Below are 15,590 nucleotides of genomic sequence, written 5' to 3' on the forward strand. Positions count from 1 at the left end.
ACATTAAACAAGTAAAATTAACTTTAATAATATATTTTATTTAGCCCAATAGATTGGGATATTATCATTTCAATACATCATCAATATGAAAAATATTAATGAGGTATTTTCTTTTTTTGGGTATCACATCTTTGATTCAGTGTGTATTTTACACTTACGACACATTTCCATTTAGATACTAAATTTTCACCAGAAAAACTTGATCTGTACGAATTCATAAAATTTACAGTTAAGAATGAAGATTTCACATATTGAAGTCTTTCAAAACACTCCTCAAAGTTTTCCAATAGCTGAAATGAGCATCTTCTTTTAAATCTAAATCGATTAAAATTGAATAAAATTTAAACTTCAGTTCTTCCTGTTGTACTAGTCACATTTCAAACACTCAGTAGCCCTGGTGGCCTCCCTCACCTACACCCCCCTACCCATGGACAGGTGTCACCCCACCCCCATCAGAGCCCCTGTGACTACATTCAGGGCACCTATGGCCTGGTTTTCCTGAATGCTCTTGCTGAGGCCTGTTGCTTCACAACGAGTTTGAGCTCTCTGACCAGGCCCTTTCTTATTCTGTCTGTTTGGCTTGCCCTTAGCTTTGCCCCAACTTGGGCTTTCAGATCTCCAGGCCTCATGCTGTGCAGCCCGCAGTTCCCAGGCTAGCCCACCCCAACCTAGCTCCAAGCTCCCACCCACGTGTGGTTCAGCACCCTGCTCCACTGGAAGGGCTGTCTAGGCGACGCTGTGTTCTGTGCTCTGCATAAAACCAAAGATTGGCAATCTTAGGGCGCATCCCTGGGCAGGCCATTTCCTTCTGTTTTGGGAAAAGGCCCTTGCCACTTTCATGCTTCCACAAGATGGCATCAAAACTGTACTAAAAAATGACCATGGGCAGCCTCTGCTCTGCCTGGCAGTTTCTTTTTGGCTCAATGCTCCAAAAGGTCCTCTATCACCTTCATAGCACCTGCAGTGTGTGTGCTCTGCCCCTTGGTTCCCTGTTGTTGGCAACCTGGTTGGGGCTGTGGCACAGTCCTGCTACCTCACTCCTTCAAGGACACCCAGTAACTGATCACATGTTCTTTTCCTCTGACCCTCAGGCTGGGCTCTACCCTAAACCCTGGGATAACACTGCAAGCGTCCCACACTTCTCGCAGCCTCCCCTCCCACCCCCACCGAGGGAAGGCATTTCACAGGGAGGGGAAAAGAATCTGGTCACAGACTTGTGAGGCACCACGAGCTAAGCCCCCCAGAACAGACTGCAGACTTGCCAACTTGGGAAGGCAAGATGGGTTCCCACAGGCTGTGGCACCCTAAGGCCAGACCCCCTTGAAATAAAAGACCATGAAATGTCAGAAGGCCTCCCCAACAGCTTGTTCAAAGATACTAAACAGTGCTGCTGCAAGAAGATAAAGGGATGAAAAACTCTGAAAAGCAGCATCTGAAAGGGCGGCACCAACAGGGGTCTGGAATTGAGTGTGTATGACCTGAACCACAAAAGCACAGCACCTGCAGCTTGCCAGGGACACATGAAGCCATATCATACCAGGTCCCTGGGTGCTGGGGAAACCACCTGAACCTTAGTAGACACAGCCTCAGACAGGCCGGGGCAGAGCTGTCCACCTCCTGAAAGCAGCCCTTTCCAAAAGCCTGCCTGAAAAACAGCTGTGTGGGGCCCTCGATCCTGCCAGGCCCCGGCTGCCCATTCAGGTGCCCACCTCCAGGTCTAAGGGAAGGCCCTAGATGCTTCAGCCTCAGGGGTCTGCTTGTACTGAAGGGCAACCAGGGTGGAAAAATGGCAAGAATTCCAAGGTCCTGCACTGCCAGAAAACATCCCTTCCAGAGTCCCAAATGCACCTGAAGAGAACGCTGCAAACCTGGCAAGGGATTTGATCGGGTGCTGCCATGTAGAGGAATTCTCCTTCCCACACAGAACTCTCCCTCCGCAGGCGGAGCCGTTCCTCAGCTCGCCCTACTCCAAAATTTCAACAAGGGCCCCATTATCTTTAGTCTTTTAAATCTCTTCAGGCACCAGCACTCACCACTCCCCCTCAGCAGCCCCACATACACACACACACCTCATTGATCACATACTGTGTGGAAATCAAGTGTTCCAGCTTTAGAATATTTTTCAAAGAATTTAGGTTTACCTCTTTAAAAACCAATGCTTACTAATATATTTGATCATACTGCTGGAAAGTTTTCTGAACTGAATGACATAGTTCCCTGGCATACCAACCCATACACTGAACGCAATTATCATTTCCTGATGACACAGGGACATGTTTCTGAGCCTGTCTTTACCATGGCCTATGAGGCCTAATGATCTGAACTTCCACCTTGGGCCATGTTACCCTTGATGAGGCTGCTCTAGCCAAGCACGCACCTTGCAGAGATGGTGCTCTGGGCCTTGGCTGTCTGGAACACTCTCCCCTAGGTGCCTGCATGGCTCACTCTTTCCATTCATGGTGCAGCTCAAACATCATCTTATCCAAGAAGACTTTTCTGGCTATCATTCTCTCATCTCCCTGCTCCTTTTTGCTGCTTTATTTTCATAGCATCTGCCACCACCTAATACACTATAACTTATCTGTTTGTGGTCTGTTTCCCTGAGCAACTTGAGAGCAAGGTTTTACCTGTTTTATCTCCAGAGCCTAGGACAGTCCTGGCATATCATAGGAGCTCAGTAAATAGCTGTCAAGTGAATGAATAAATGATGCCTTCAGCCCTTCTGACCCCCATGCAGTGTGTGCATGTGGAAGGGGCATTGCTCCAACCTCATCCAGCCCTTCCTGGTTGGTCCTTTGCTGTCAACTGCCACTTCTCAGTGTATCAGCATCTCCTAGCAATTCCTTCATCTTGCTCCTTCCAGCCTGCTGTATTGGTCACCTAGGAGAAGCTGAAGGTTGCCAAGAGAGGGCCAACCTCCTCAACTCCTTAAACTGATGTTTACAGTGTTAATTTCCAGGCTTTGTCCTAAGGGCAATTTCATGTCTATCTTCTGAGTAAAGTCCAAGGCCAAGTAAAGACGATTAATTCTCTATTCCAGTGTCTTTGTAGCTTCCTTCTGGTCTTCCCAGATCATTGAGATGTCTGAAGTCCATGCACAGATACTCCTATATATGTATCTGTGTGCATTCTCAGACACATCACCAATACCTTAAGAATCTAGTTCAGCAGAAGAGATGCTGTGTAGCTCTGTGAGACAGTGTTTCAGGAGAAGAGAATGAGGGGGGAGCAGTTTATTCCTTAGAAGAATTTAAAGGTTTCACACTCTTCTGAAGAAAAGTAGCCTAGGCCTTTATAAAGCTCACTCTCTGGTCTTATTCTCCTTAATTCAAGAGCACTATAAAATCTTGAGTTCTGGCTTGGGGCTACCTCACTTTTGCAGGAGTGGGTCAACAAAGTCAAAGATTGTTTGAGCAGGGAGATACCTCATAGATCCTATATAGGTCAACCCTCATCTGAGAGATGAGAAAACTATGGCAGAGAAGTGATTTGCCAAAGAAAACGCAGTGCCTTGGTTCAGGGCTGAGCCTAGAAGTGGGGTCGCTTGGTCTTTGTTCCATATGTTCTCTCCATCCCCTCACACCTCCATCCCTGGCAGCTAGCTTCTGTTTCCTTCCTGAGTCACTCTGTTCTGTCCAGGGCTGTCCTATGGCAGGTCTCACAACTCTGAGCATATTGAGATGTTACCTACCTCTGAGCTCAGAGACAGTGTTGTCCCTCATCTACACTGAGCCACACCTCACTTCATGAAATTGCAGAAAAGAGGTACTGGTGTTCTTAAGCTAAACTGAAAGCTCTTCCTAGTGAGCCTGGAAAAGTAGAAAGGCTCTACCTGGGGCAGACTTGCTTTCAATGTGTCCCCAGATGTGACCTGAGTCTTATCTTGCCTACAGAGTATAATCAAAAGGGTTCTTCCATTTGCCCCTCTGCTCCAAAATACTTCCACCCCACCACTCCTACTTGTTTCCAAATGCCACAGAAGTCCTCCGGCTAGCCATACAGTCCCTAGCCAGACCACTGTTACAGGGTGTGGCTGAAATTCAGGGTGTGCGGGTGACAGGCGTCAGCCTCCCCTGTGAACACACAGCTCAGGTACACTGCCAGCTGGCCCCACCCTGGAAAGCAATGGCAGGGCCCTGGGTCACAGGCAGGCCACCTGGGAACTCTGCCCAGGTTGGGTCAGGAAAACAGAAGTGGCATATGGGTAGGCTGGATTCAAGGGGCCTCAGTAGGGCAGGTTGAAATCTTTGTGGTCCTTGTTCTGAGGAGCAGGAAAGATCCTAAAAGCCAGTGCTTTCTACTTAACGGCTCTGCCTCTGACCAGCCTTGGCCCACTCTCCTTCCCTGATTGGCAGCTCCAAAGAACAGGGAGGGGACAGCACAGTGGCAGCTGTGGATTTCTTCTAGTCATCCTCCTCCCTGGCCTTGGTGCACTTGGCCAGCTCTGCTTCCCAGGGCGCCAGGTCTCCTGCGGTGCAGTAATTGGACCAGCTCAGTCACAGAGCTGCCTGCCACCTCAGGAGACTGTCAGGACAACAAGCCTTTTTTCTCCGCCATCGCTCTGCCGTTGGAAGGAAGCACGGCTGGCCGGGGTGTGAGAAGAGACTCCCCGGTCGGCCTTTAGGCCATTCTACTGATGGGCAGTTTAGTAAGAAAGTTTTCCTTCCAGTGAAAATAAACCTTTCTCCCTGCAACTTTTACCCACCGGCCCCGGTTTACTCCTTGGAACCCTACAAAATAATTCAAGTAAATCTCTTGCCTTTTCTGTTGGCACAATGCTAAACATTGATGGGGGATTGAAAAGTGTGAGAATTGGTTAAGTTTACACTTTTGCTGAAGAGTCAGGAGTGACTAATCAGTCACCGAATGTATTTCAAATCACTATCTCAATTGGCTTTATCATTACAACTTTAGTAGATGTTTATTATTCTATTAGAAAAGATGGAAAGGGGATTACCCATAATCCTGCTTTCCCACTGCTAACATTTTGTTCTGTGTGATTTTTGCATTTTTTCCCCCAACCAGTGTTTATAGAGTGAGCACAAAGCAAGGAGCTGATCTAGGTCCTTTAGGAAAGATGCACGGATGCATCAGACTTGGATCTGGCCTCAGAGGCAGAAACACTTAGTTTCAAAGGCACTTACTACTTACCAGACTATGGGTAAGTCACTGAATCTCTGTAAGCCTCAGTTTACCTATATGTCAACTGATCCTGTTAACTGTAAACTGGAACCTACCTCAGGTTGTGGAGGGGATTCAAACAGGTTAATGCTTGTAAAACACCTAACATGACATCCAAGTGTCCTACGAATGCAGCCACTGTAAGTGTAAGACAGAGGTAACAGCAATTATGGAGGCTACACAGGCGCAGACCAGACCACAAGCATTCAGAGAGAGACTAAGCCACTTGAAACTGTTTCTAGAGTGGGCTAGACACCATCTGTGACTGCACCTGTACCCAGCATGTTGACTGGTTTAGTGGACAGAATTATTGCCCCGGTGTAACCACTGACTTTTATCTGAAAGTTCCCAGCTCCCTTCCAGAAGCCTTGGGTCTCCTGTCTAGTTAGCCTCATGCGGCCAGTGTTTCATTCAGGTCTCCTCAAGCAGCAGACAGCAGATAAATCTTCAGTCTTCTAACTGTGATGAACTGCTCGGTTACAGGCTCACCTCTGATCCCAGGGCGGTTTCCTCCATTAGGGCAAGACAGTTCCTGGGCAATGCCACCCAGCCTTGCTTCCCAGTACCCTCCTCATTCATTTAAACAGCATCTCCAGACCTGAAGTCTTCCTCTTCTCACAAAGCCAACAAAAACTGCCACAGGAAGGAAAGCCATGCTTGATGTCCTGGGAGCACCAGCGGGGGAACTGGGGTCACAGCATGGAAATGACCGGCCCATCATGAGAATGAACGGCCCCCTGAAGCCAATCCTTTGCCCTTGGGCGTTAGGCCTCCCAGGGAGGGGACTCATGTGCTGTCAGGGCCCTCTTTGGCGCTTCTTTGCTGTCCCCAAATCCTACAGGCATGTCTCAACATGACCCAGGATGAGACCCCAGTGATGGGAAATCAGGGCCTTTCCTTTTTTTTTTATTAAGGTATCACTGATATACAATCTTATGAAAGTTTCACATGAGCAACATTGTGGTTACAACATTCACCCATATTATCAATTCCCCCCACACCCCACTGCAGTCACTGCCTATCAGTGTAATAAGATGCTATAGAGTCACTGCTTGTCTTCTCTGTGCTATACTGGGAAATCAGGCCCTTTCAATCTGAACATTTTGGTGAAGAGAATTGTGGGTGTTTGTGCTTCTCCCTACCCACCCTCTTTCTTGTGTGTGGCACCTAGACAAATTAAATATAAAATCATTTTCTGTCATTTAGGCAAATCATATTCCCACAGTTCTAAAATGCACACATTATAAATGAAATATAAATGCATCCAGATCTGATTGAAGCCTCTGCTGTCAGAGAACATGGGAAAAGCCATTATCATCTGTGTTCCCCTCTGCTAGGTGAGGGAGATCCCTGAGAAGCCCTGGGGGCTATGCAGGACCTTCTCCTAACCGGGGTGTATCCCTCCACAAGCAGGAATCTCACAACACCCTCTGGGAGAACTCCCTTAGAGCTATTTTAGTCACTTCTAGAAATGAAGCTATCATCAGCTTACCTAAGGATCAGCAAACATTATAAATCATTTAACCCAAATTTAACACATAAATTAACTAAGATCCAGAGATGTAAGTATTTTGTCCATGGTTACTCAGCAGTATCCCAATTATAGGATTAAAAAAACTCCCATTTAGGAAAACTCTTGCCTAAAACTTTCATGGTTCCAAATAGGAAACGTTGCAAATGAGTACACCTATCCTGAAAATACCAATAACGCAGTCTTTTAAAAACATGTCTATAAAGTGAAATTCTGGGTAACACCTTAGCATTACACTCATGCCTGTTAGAGGATTCGCAGATGGAAAACCTGGGTACAAAACCAATCACAAATGTCCTTCCCGACTGAGGCCTGAAGACTGAAGGCCAGCCATGCCTGCTCCACCTCCTACCTCAGCTTCTGTTCAGTGGCAGCATGCATCAATAGAGATTTACGTGCATATCCCCAAATCCACCACCTCGCCTATAAAGTACAGCATGGAAAAAAAAAATCACAAACCCTGAACACTGTTAGCAGCCAATTAGGGATGGCTGGAGTCAGTATCTCCCATTAGTTTTACAGATTCCATAACCAATTTTTCATACCAAAATTTGTGACACATGGCCTGACAGCAGGACAGACTTCTAAAAATCAGGACTTCTCTGAGAAACATGGGCCATACGGTTGCCATGCCAACACCCCACAATGCCAAACAAGTGCCTCCAAGGTCCAGAAACAACTTGGCTGGCTTCGAATAACCCAGACATTGTGAGGGCAGGGCTGCTTCCTGGCCCAGGCTGTTATGCAGACCCTCCCTTTCTCAGCTCAGCTCTCTGATTTCCCAGGGGAGTGATGATGACGCTTGTCTGAATGTTCTCAGCCTCTGCAACAGGGCTGGCCACATCATTCCATAAGAATCTGAAAATCCATGCAGCATTCTGGCCCAAATAGACATACACATGGTTTGGAATTTAACCAAGAGAGGTTAAATACAGAGTTCACAGAGAAAGCAAATTCTCAGCTGCACTTGCCCCTTTTAGGTTAGACAAAGGGTTCAACTCCTAGAAGCTAAACATACATTTTCCTATCTCCTTAGTTATAGTCAGGTTGGACCTGGGAACAAAACACTGTGAAGTTTGGACCATTGGCTGCTCCTGGAGATGGACAAAAATTGTACTTACTCACCTAACAAGTAATGTGCAGCAATGTGGGATGCAAGAAGTTTCCTGCTCAGTCCCTGCATGATAGCTTACATCCAGTGAGGAGGAAGAGCAGATGACTGAGAATCCCGTGGAAGGGAAATACCTCAGAAGACAGGCATACAATGCAAGGCTGTGTCAAAGGTGGTATCTGACTGGGGGCCAATGCCTATGGAGCAGACACCCCGAGCTAAAGCTTAAGAAGAGAGGGAGCTGGCTATGCCCGTAGGTGGCCAGGCAAGGTTCTGGTACACACTCCCTAGGAAGTCCCACTCCCCCTCTCTTCCTGTACCCCCACTCCCTGGCTCCCAGGGATCTCCCATACTCCTTCACACTTTTAACTTGATTTCCAGTTCACAGCCCTTTCCTAATCTACAGCATGTCAAATCCTTGGCAACAAGGAGAGAGAAAGAGGATGCTCACTGCAGCACCCCCCATGACCTCCAACATCTAGCCCTCAAAATGAGTGCCACCCACACCATTGCAGGGCTTTCAGTCTGAGTGGCCTTCCTGGCTGATCCCAGAGGTGCTCAGAGGAGCAGGGGAGCAGTTGGAGACCAACTTCAGGATTCTGAAACAGAGGCTTCAGAATGTGATGAGAGCTGGCCTCTGGCACTGAGCAGCAGTTTCTCTGGGCTCTCTTCCCTTCCTTCCCCCCTGCCCTCCCCTCTCCTCCCCTTCCAGCTCAGGCCCTCCTCCCATCATGTCACCACAGAAAAGGACAGGACATCTGGTCCGCCTGCCTCTCCCCTGCCACTTCAGGCCTGGGCTACCCTGAGACCAGGGATGGCCTTGTCAGGGTGTAAGAACGGCAGCGAGGATGGGTCCATGGTATGGAAACTCCCTGAGGGCCTGGGGCCACTACTGGTTGGGCAGGTTCCTGCTGCAATGTGTCAGTGCACCCAGATCTCAACACTCTGGATCTTTACAGGAGGCTTTTTCCTCATCAGCTTTTCTGTCCAAACTCCACATGTGCTTTGGAAACAGTGTCCTAGTGACAGGACCTTAGTCCAGAAGGGAACACTTCATCTGATTGGGCTCAGAAAGTTCAACCAGACAGGGATTTGGGGATTGGGTTGCAGGGCCAGGGGAAACCCACAAACCCCAAAGGCCTCCTCAGGAGAAACCAGGAAATATATTTCCTTTGTAGTGGAGCTCCACTTCTTCCCGGAAGGGTAAGGAGATACGGATCTGAGGCAGGACGGACATGAGAGCACCAATCCCACCATATTCCTCCAGCTCAGCTCTCTTTGCACAAATGTCTCAGATTCCACGTCACACACACCTTCGCCCTCCTGACCCTGCACCTCCCGGTTTCACGTCAGAGTGGCCACCCTCCCCTACCCTCCACTCCCAGCCCCACACTTTGTTTTCCCTCCTCCTCCTGGTCCTCTGTAGCCAAGCTGCGCCCGTCCAGCAGTTCGTCCCTAGGGTCGCCCCAGGCTCTCACGCACCATCCTCCTGTGTCCCAAGAACCCGCCCGCCCGAGCGCGCCTCTAGGCAGGTCCCAAAGCCGCCGGCCTCAACAGGTGCCCCTGCCTCACCGAGCTGTCACCCGGGGCCCGGGCAGAGGCGGCAGCAGGAACGCCCCCTGCAGGGCGGCGGGGTCTCCGCATGCCCCAGATCTGGTCGCGGGAGCGCCAAAGGCCCCCGCAGCACGGCCGAGGCCCTCGCCCTGCGCCGCAGCCTTTGTTTCCCCGCTTGCACTGATGTCTCGAAACTGACCTCGTGAGAGGGAATCTCCGACCCTGAGCGCAGACACTGCCCGTTCACCCATCGCGATGGATCCTCGGGTTGGGGTGAGGGGTGCGTACAGGATGAGACCTTTCTCAGACCCAGGAAACCTAGCGTGGTGTGAGTGTGGAGTCCTCCGTGCCAAGGAAACAGGTTCAAGTTGACCCGGGCTGAGAAGGGGTGCAACGCCGGGTGCAGCCCCTAGCCACTCTGAATTACCCAGAGCCCCCACCCCACCCCCGTCCTTTGCCCCCGGAAGGCTGAAGAGGGGGTGCCTACGGCCACCTACGCGCTCAACAGCGCCCGGTTTCCACTGCTGGCTCGCTGCGCGCAAGGTCCAGCAGCCTTCCGCGGATGGCAAGGCGAGGGCAGCCCCTGGCCCCCGACCCCAGCGACGCACTGGCCGAGAGAGCCGCCACGTTCCCAGTCGCGCGCGCACGCCGGGCCCACCAAACTTGCAGCACTTTCTCCCAGCCCCCACCCGCTGTCACCCGCCCTCCAACCGTGCGCCCTGGGCCCGCTAGCCCGACAGAGGTTGCCATAACAACGGGCAGGAATGCTCAGGCGTATACAGAGCCTGCAGGGCGCGGCGGGCACGCAGCCCCCGGCCAGGCCCCGCGCCCTCTGCCGCCGCGCGGGGCTAGGATGCACGCCGCACCCCCCCCACCGGCCGGTCGCCCGGCGCTCAGAGCGGACTCACAATGAGCGGGATGGTGCGGTCCTCCCGGAGCTGCTCCGGCCTCCCGCCAGCCCTCTGCGCGCCCCGGCCGCTTGAGGATGCTGCGTGGGCTCGGTTATCCTGCCATAAGTAGTAGAAAGTACCCAGGATCCAGGCTACAGTCAGGATGGCGATGGCATTGGCGCGGATCTTCCTCATGGTGGGCGGGCGGGCGCCCCGAGTAGGGGCCCGGGCCGGCGTGCTCTGGCGGCCGGGGCGGGGGCGCTCGCAGCCCCAGCTGTTTGTTTTCGCTTGCGCCTGGCTGCTCAGTCCTGCAGAGCAGAAAAGGGAAAGAGGGGGGTTGGGGGGTGATAGAGAGACACAGGAGCGCGGAGCGATCCTCACGGTCCTAATGCCCTTCAGCCCAGAGCGCGCGCGTACCCGGGGCTCCCATTCATTCTCTCGAAGCGCCCGCCCCGCGCTCCAACCCTCACCGGCCGCCCCGGCAGCTGCGCACCCGGAGAGGAGCGCGGCGGGTGCGAAGCGGCGCGGCAGGGAGGCCCGGCTAGGCAGACGCCGCGGCGGAATGGCAAAGGGCCAGAGCCTGTCTCAGCTCCCACCATTCGGCCACTGAGCACCCAGAGGCTGCCCCCGCGCGGCCCTGGTCTCTCCCGCCTACCTCCTCCCACCCCCGAACTGTGCGGCCCTGAGTCAGCGGCGGAAGATGCGCGACCCCGGCCCGGGCTCGCTCCACGGAGCTGCAGTTCTGGGCTGCGCTCTGAACTGCGCTCTGGCTCGGGGTTTAAGGTGTGTTGGGAAGGGACGATTGGGCGGGAGGAGAGTCTCGAGTTTGCACGGGAATCCTCCCCATCTAGGATTCTGAGCCGCCCGAGGGCCCACCCCGAGGAGGGTTAGGAAACTGGTGCACTTGAGAAACCGACAGAGCAAAGGGGAAGGGACGCTGCTTCACAGCCACCGAAGGGAGACTGGAGGTATAACCAGCCCACATCTTCCACTGGCCTGGGGCTCCCACCTTTAATGATCTTGCCCCCCCACCCCTCCTCTTGTGCCCTAGACAGCCCTGAGATATTCCAACAGGAAGAAGGGAGACCAGAGAGACCGCAAGATTCGCCCGAGGCCACACGGACTAATTAGTGAGCAGAGCCCAGTCTAGAAGCTATCTTTCCATCCGACACACTTTCTTCAAAGTGCAAAACACTGGTGAGAGACACAAACACTGAAATTGAGATTCTGCCCCAGCCTGGAGGAAATGAGAACCTGGTGTGAACGACTGTCACTCTGGGCAGAAGGCAAGGTTACACTAGTTCTAGGAGACCCGCATAGGGTCAGGCACAGAGCAGATGTGATGTTAAATGAATGAATTTAACTCAATGAATAGATGTTAAATGAACAAACCAAGCAGGAATCACAGAGGAAGAAATAATGTACTGCAAGGTGGTCTTGGGGAAGGCTACTCACAGACAGTGGATAAATTATTAAGGGACAGGCAGGGTATCACTGCATGAATAGCCTGAGCAAGGGTCCAGAGGATGGAAGTACTTGATGTGTTCAAGGAAGGGAGCTGCCCAGCACTGCTGGGGCCCAGGATGCTGGGAAAGATGTGGTGGGAGCTGCAGTTAGCCGGGCTGAGGGAGTCTGGATTCAAGAGACACTTGAATGCCAGGGGCAGAGTTGGTAAGGGTTGCTTCTTGTGCTGCTGGACACTGGCTCATCTGAGGCCCACCTAAGGTCCCCACCTGTTAATGAAGCTGTCTTTGGAATCAGGCAGATGGGGAGGTCACAGCTCATGGCTTTCCCCAACCACCCCCATCAGCACCACTCATTCCCATTTCTCCAGTACTCAGGATTGAACTGCACATATATTAGATACTCATTTCTGTTGGCATGAAGTGAAATGGAAGAAAACCCAAATGGGTTTTGTGCTGCAGAAAGGTCACTCACTGTTGCAACTGCAGTTCCCTGTTCCTCACTCAGAAGACTAACCACCAGGACACCGCCATGCCTCAGGGTGGCCCTGTCCAGCATGTGAGCCTGGAAAGAAGGGAATTCAGAAAAGAAGTTCTCACAAAGAGAGGGTAAAAATAGCAAGGACTCTGGGGTGTGAACTGTCTGGTGGTCAGGAACAATAGATGATGCGGAGGGGCCACTGGCTCTGGAGCAGTGGGCCAGTCTTGCTCTCTCTCCCAGGTCTCTCCTGCCTGAGGAGTTTAGACTGCAGTACGGGCAACGGTTCGTTTCCATAGATGGAGAAACCACTGTCAAGCCACTGCCTGGCTCCCGCAGCGATCAGGGGGCAGACTCAGCAACCAGGTCCTGTGTGTGAGGCCAGGAAGACCTTGTTCCTTAGGAATCAGGCCCCACAGTCATCTCTAGACAAGAAAATATCAGAGAACTCCTGGTATCCCCACTTCCACATCAGCTCTCGGATCATCCAGGTGGATTCATCCCAGCCTAGTCTATGCATGTCTAGTTGGTCTTGGGAGAGCCAGGTGAGAAGCTCCAAAGCCATCACATCCACCCCTAGTAAGAGGCTCTGGCCTCACCCCAAGGTATGGGGGATGAAACCGGACCATTCCCAGTGGAAATGAGGCAGATGCAGGTTGATGGCTCCAGAAAGAGGACTCTATGAGGAGAGGAAGGGAAAGTGCTGCTGACAGAGTTTCTATAAGTCTCACTCCTTACTCCCCAGGGCTCAGTGGTGAGGATGCTACACATCTGCACCAAACTGTCCCTGCCTAGTAGCTCTGTTCCAAAAAGACTTCCCTCGCCCCTACCACCAGAAAAACCCCAGAGGAGCATAGCCTCTCTGGATGGTGCTGGACTCCACAGAAAGCCTTTACTTGGATGCACAAAATAAACTTCCCTGGGGGAAGGGAATTGAGATATGGGGGCAGGTTATTACCATGGTCATTTCACCCACAGAAATTTGACATAGAGGCTGAGTGGTGGGCCTCAAGCCACAAGCACACCAGAAAAGTGGAGAACTAGCAGCTGCCACTTCAGCTCCAGCCCACGGTCTTCCTTCCAGATTCTAGTCCCAAATAGGTACTGAGGTGAGCCTCAGCCCTCCCTGAGATAGATTTCATTGTGCAGAGATGACAGTGAGCGTTGTTTCCTCTCTGGTCCTAGGAATGGTTCCAGTAGAGCCATAGAATGAAAGTGACATAGAATGAAGAGACTTAGTGTTGCCTAACATTCATTGAACTTAGAAAACAAGAGTGATAATAATAGCAGTAGTTCACAGAGAACCTAGCAGGTGCCATCTACTGTGCCAGCATCTCGCATGCATTATCTCTAAAGCAACAACAGCCTGCAGGTGAAGACTTTGAGGCTCAGTGATGCTGTTGATTGCCAAGATTCATATAGGAGGTAAGTGTGGGGCTGGGTTAAGTCCATCCCCTATGCGTGTGTCTGGGCACCAGTGCAGGGCTGTGGAGCCAGCTGGGCAGTCTGCAGGGAGACCACAAGTTCAGTGTGCAGGGGCCTAATGTTTCCCTCTGGGCCTCTGTCTTCTCCTCTGTGAAAGGAGAGATGCAGAGAGATGACTGAGGCCCCTCCAACTTCCTGTTTTGGGCTTCCAGTTCCTTGGGCATTTTCTCCTTTTGGCATTGCTCTCAAGCATGGTTTCCTTTTCTTTTAAAGCTACAGAAGCCAGTACTCAGGTAAGCTGGGCAAAGTGCCATGTGCCTGGTGCCCCCAAGCCCCCAGGATCTCTCTGTCCTTGTGCATTTGATGCGAGGACTTTGTGAAGTAGGGTGACTAAGAGGGGAGAAGAATATAGCTCGGTGTATGACCCTAGCTCTGGAGAAGGACAACCTGATCAAATACTGGTTATGTCATATTAGGAGAGTGGCTTGGGCAAATTCTTAGCCTTTCCTAACCTCAGTTTTTGCAACTGTAAAATAGGACACTGACAGTCCTCAACTTGTAGCATGGTTGGAAAAGGTAGGGTGAAATCAAGCAGGTAAAATCCAGTGTCTGGTACCCACCAGATCCCCTAGAGGCCCACTCTTGCTGGCACCCTGGCTGACTGCTGGGGTGAGGGGTCTCCTGCAGGGCCTTTCCAGGGCACATGTGGGGAGTGCCCTTCCAGTGCTATGAGGGAGAACAGACCCCAGACAGGCCTCTGTAGCCACACCCACGGTGCAGCAAGGGTGAGTGTCCTGGGCTACAGGAGGGAGACTGCCTCTTCAGAGCCTCTGCTGAGCTGGCTGGAGAGGGCAGGGGAGGGGCAGAGTACAGGGCCCCGCCTCTGCTGGGTGTCCCTTCTTGCCAGCACACCCATCACCCTTGAGACTCTGGGTGAGCTCAAAAGCCTCTTGCCCACCTGCAGCTGCAGCAGGGGCCCAGAAGGTGGGTGGGGAGAACTGATTAGGCCCCCATGTCTGCTCTAAGCAGGAAAGGAGGCAGGGATAAGGAACAGAACATATGTCACCACACCACAGGCCCTGCGCTGATGAGCACCTTCCTCAGAACAGTCACGGCTTGGTGAGGAAGGTGCAGCCATCTCCATTTCACAGATGAAGAGATGTATGCCACACAGTCACCCAGCCATCAAGGGGCTCATATGCTGCCCACTGCCAGCTGACTACACTTAATGCACCAGTGTGTCAAAGGAAGTTATTTACAAGCTAAGTTTCTATAAGCTATTATGGATCAAGGAGAGGACCTTGCTCTTTCAAAGGAACTCAGAGGGTCTTACTAGTCATCATTCTCCTATTTGTCTGGTGACCATGGCTTTTTATGTCAGTTTCTGCCACTGGAGTGTAAGCTCCATGAGGGCAGAGGCCCTTTTATGTTTTCTTCATCATTGTCTCCCCCAGTGCTTAGAACAGTGTGTGGCATATAACGGCAAAAAGGACATGCTCATGAAGTATTTGTTGATAGTAGGAGGGAGGGGAGAAGATGGGTAGGGTAACTGTGCACCATACACTTCTCAAGCCTAGCCTGAGAGACACAGGTGCAGGACTAGAGCCCAGAGCAAAGCAGCAGTTCTTGCTATGTGCAGACTCACTCTGAGTGATGTACTGAGTAACCCGGGTTCCCTGACAGGGCCTCCCCAGGGGCAGCACGCCCCTTCCCCAAGCTAGGGGCCAAAACCCTGCTGCTGCAGGATGAGGAGGTGAGAAAGTCCTCTGTGGTCCCATCAGAAGTCAGAGTAGGAATGAGCCAGATTTTAGTGAAGAACTACAGGAACTACAAATGTTCTTACTGATCATGAAATGACCCAGCTGCTGCCTTTGGGAATAATAGGATTGCAGGGGCTGAAGGCTAATTAGAAATGTGTTGACTGCTTTCTCTTAACAGCAAGGGATTCCTACAAAGG

At 51.6% G+C, this 15,590-nt stretch overlaps 1 protein-coding gene and 1 long non-coding RNA gene across 4 annotated transcripts in view; one reads left to right on the forward strand and one right to left on the reverse strand.

Moving 5' to 3' along the window:
• The window catches only part of GALNT16 (polypeptide N-acetylgalactosaminyltransferase 16), an 82,510-nt gene extending 71,478 nt beyond the window's left edge, over positions 1-11,032 (reverse strand). The window contains exons 1-2 of one of the 2 annotated variants that reach the window (XM_073242218.1): positions 10,923-11,032; positions 10,286-10,575 (exon numbers count right to left, since the gene is read on the reverse strand). In XM_073242218.1, the coding sequence (XP_073098319.1) occupies positions 10,286-10,462 (177 nt within the window). In that variant the 5' untranslated portion in view covers positions 10,463-10,575; positions 10,923-11,032. Of the gene's footprint in view, positions 1-10,285; positions 10,576-10,684; positions 10,825-10,922 lie in introns of those variants that run through there. The other variant, XM_017651630.3, reaches the window with a different exon arrangement.
• Positions 11,033-11,121: 89 nt separating this feature from the next.
• Positions 11,122-15,266, forward strand: LOC140850728 (uncharacterized). Of its 2 annotated transcripts, XR_012133779.1 has the most exons (8): positions 11,122-11,235; positions 11,342-11,464; positions 12,193-12,339; positions 12,452-12,753; positions 13,187-13,309; positions 13,394-13,633; positions 13,907-13,926; positions 14,710-15,266. It is a non-coding gene; the product is annotated as an uncharacterized lncRNA (long non-coding RNA). The 2 variants fall into 2 exon arrangements; XR_012133778.1 differs by having other exon boundaries at positions 11,122-11,464.
• Positions 15,267-15,590: the final 324 nt, after the last annotated feature.

The sequence above is a fragment of the Manis javanica genome, chromosome 8 (genome assembly GCF_040802235.1).
Source record: "Manis javanica isolate MJ-LG chromosome 8, MJ_LKY, whole genome shotgun sequence".
Lineage (NCBI taxonomy): Eukaryota > Metazoa > Chordata > Mammalia > Pholidota > Manidae > Manis > Manis javanica.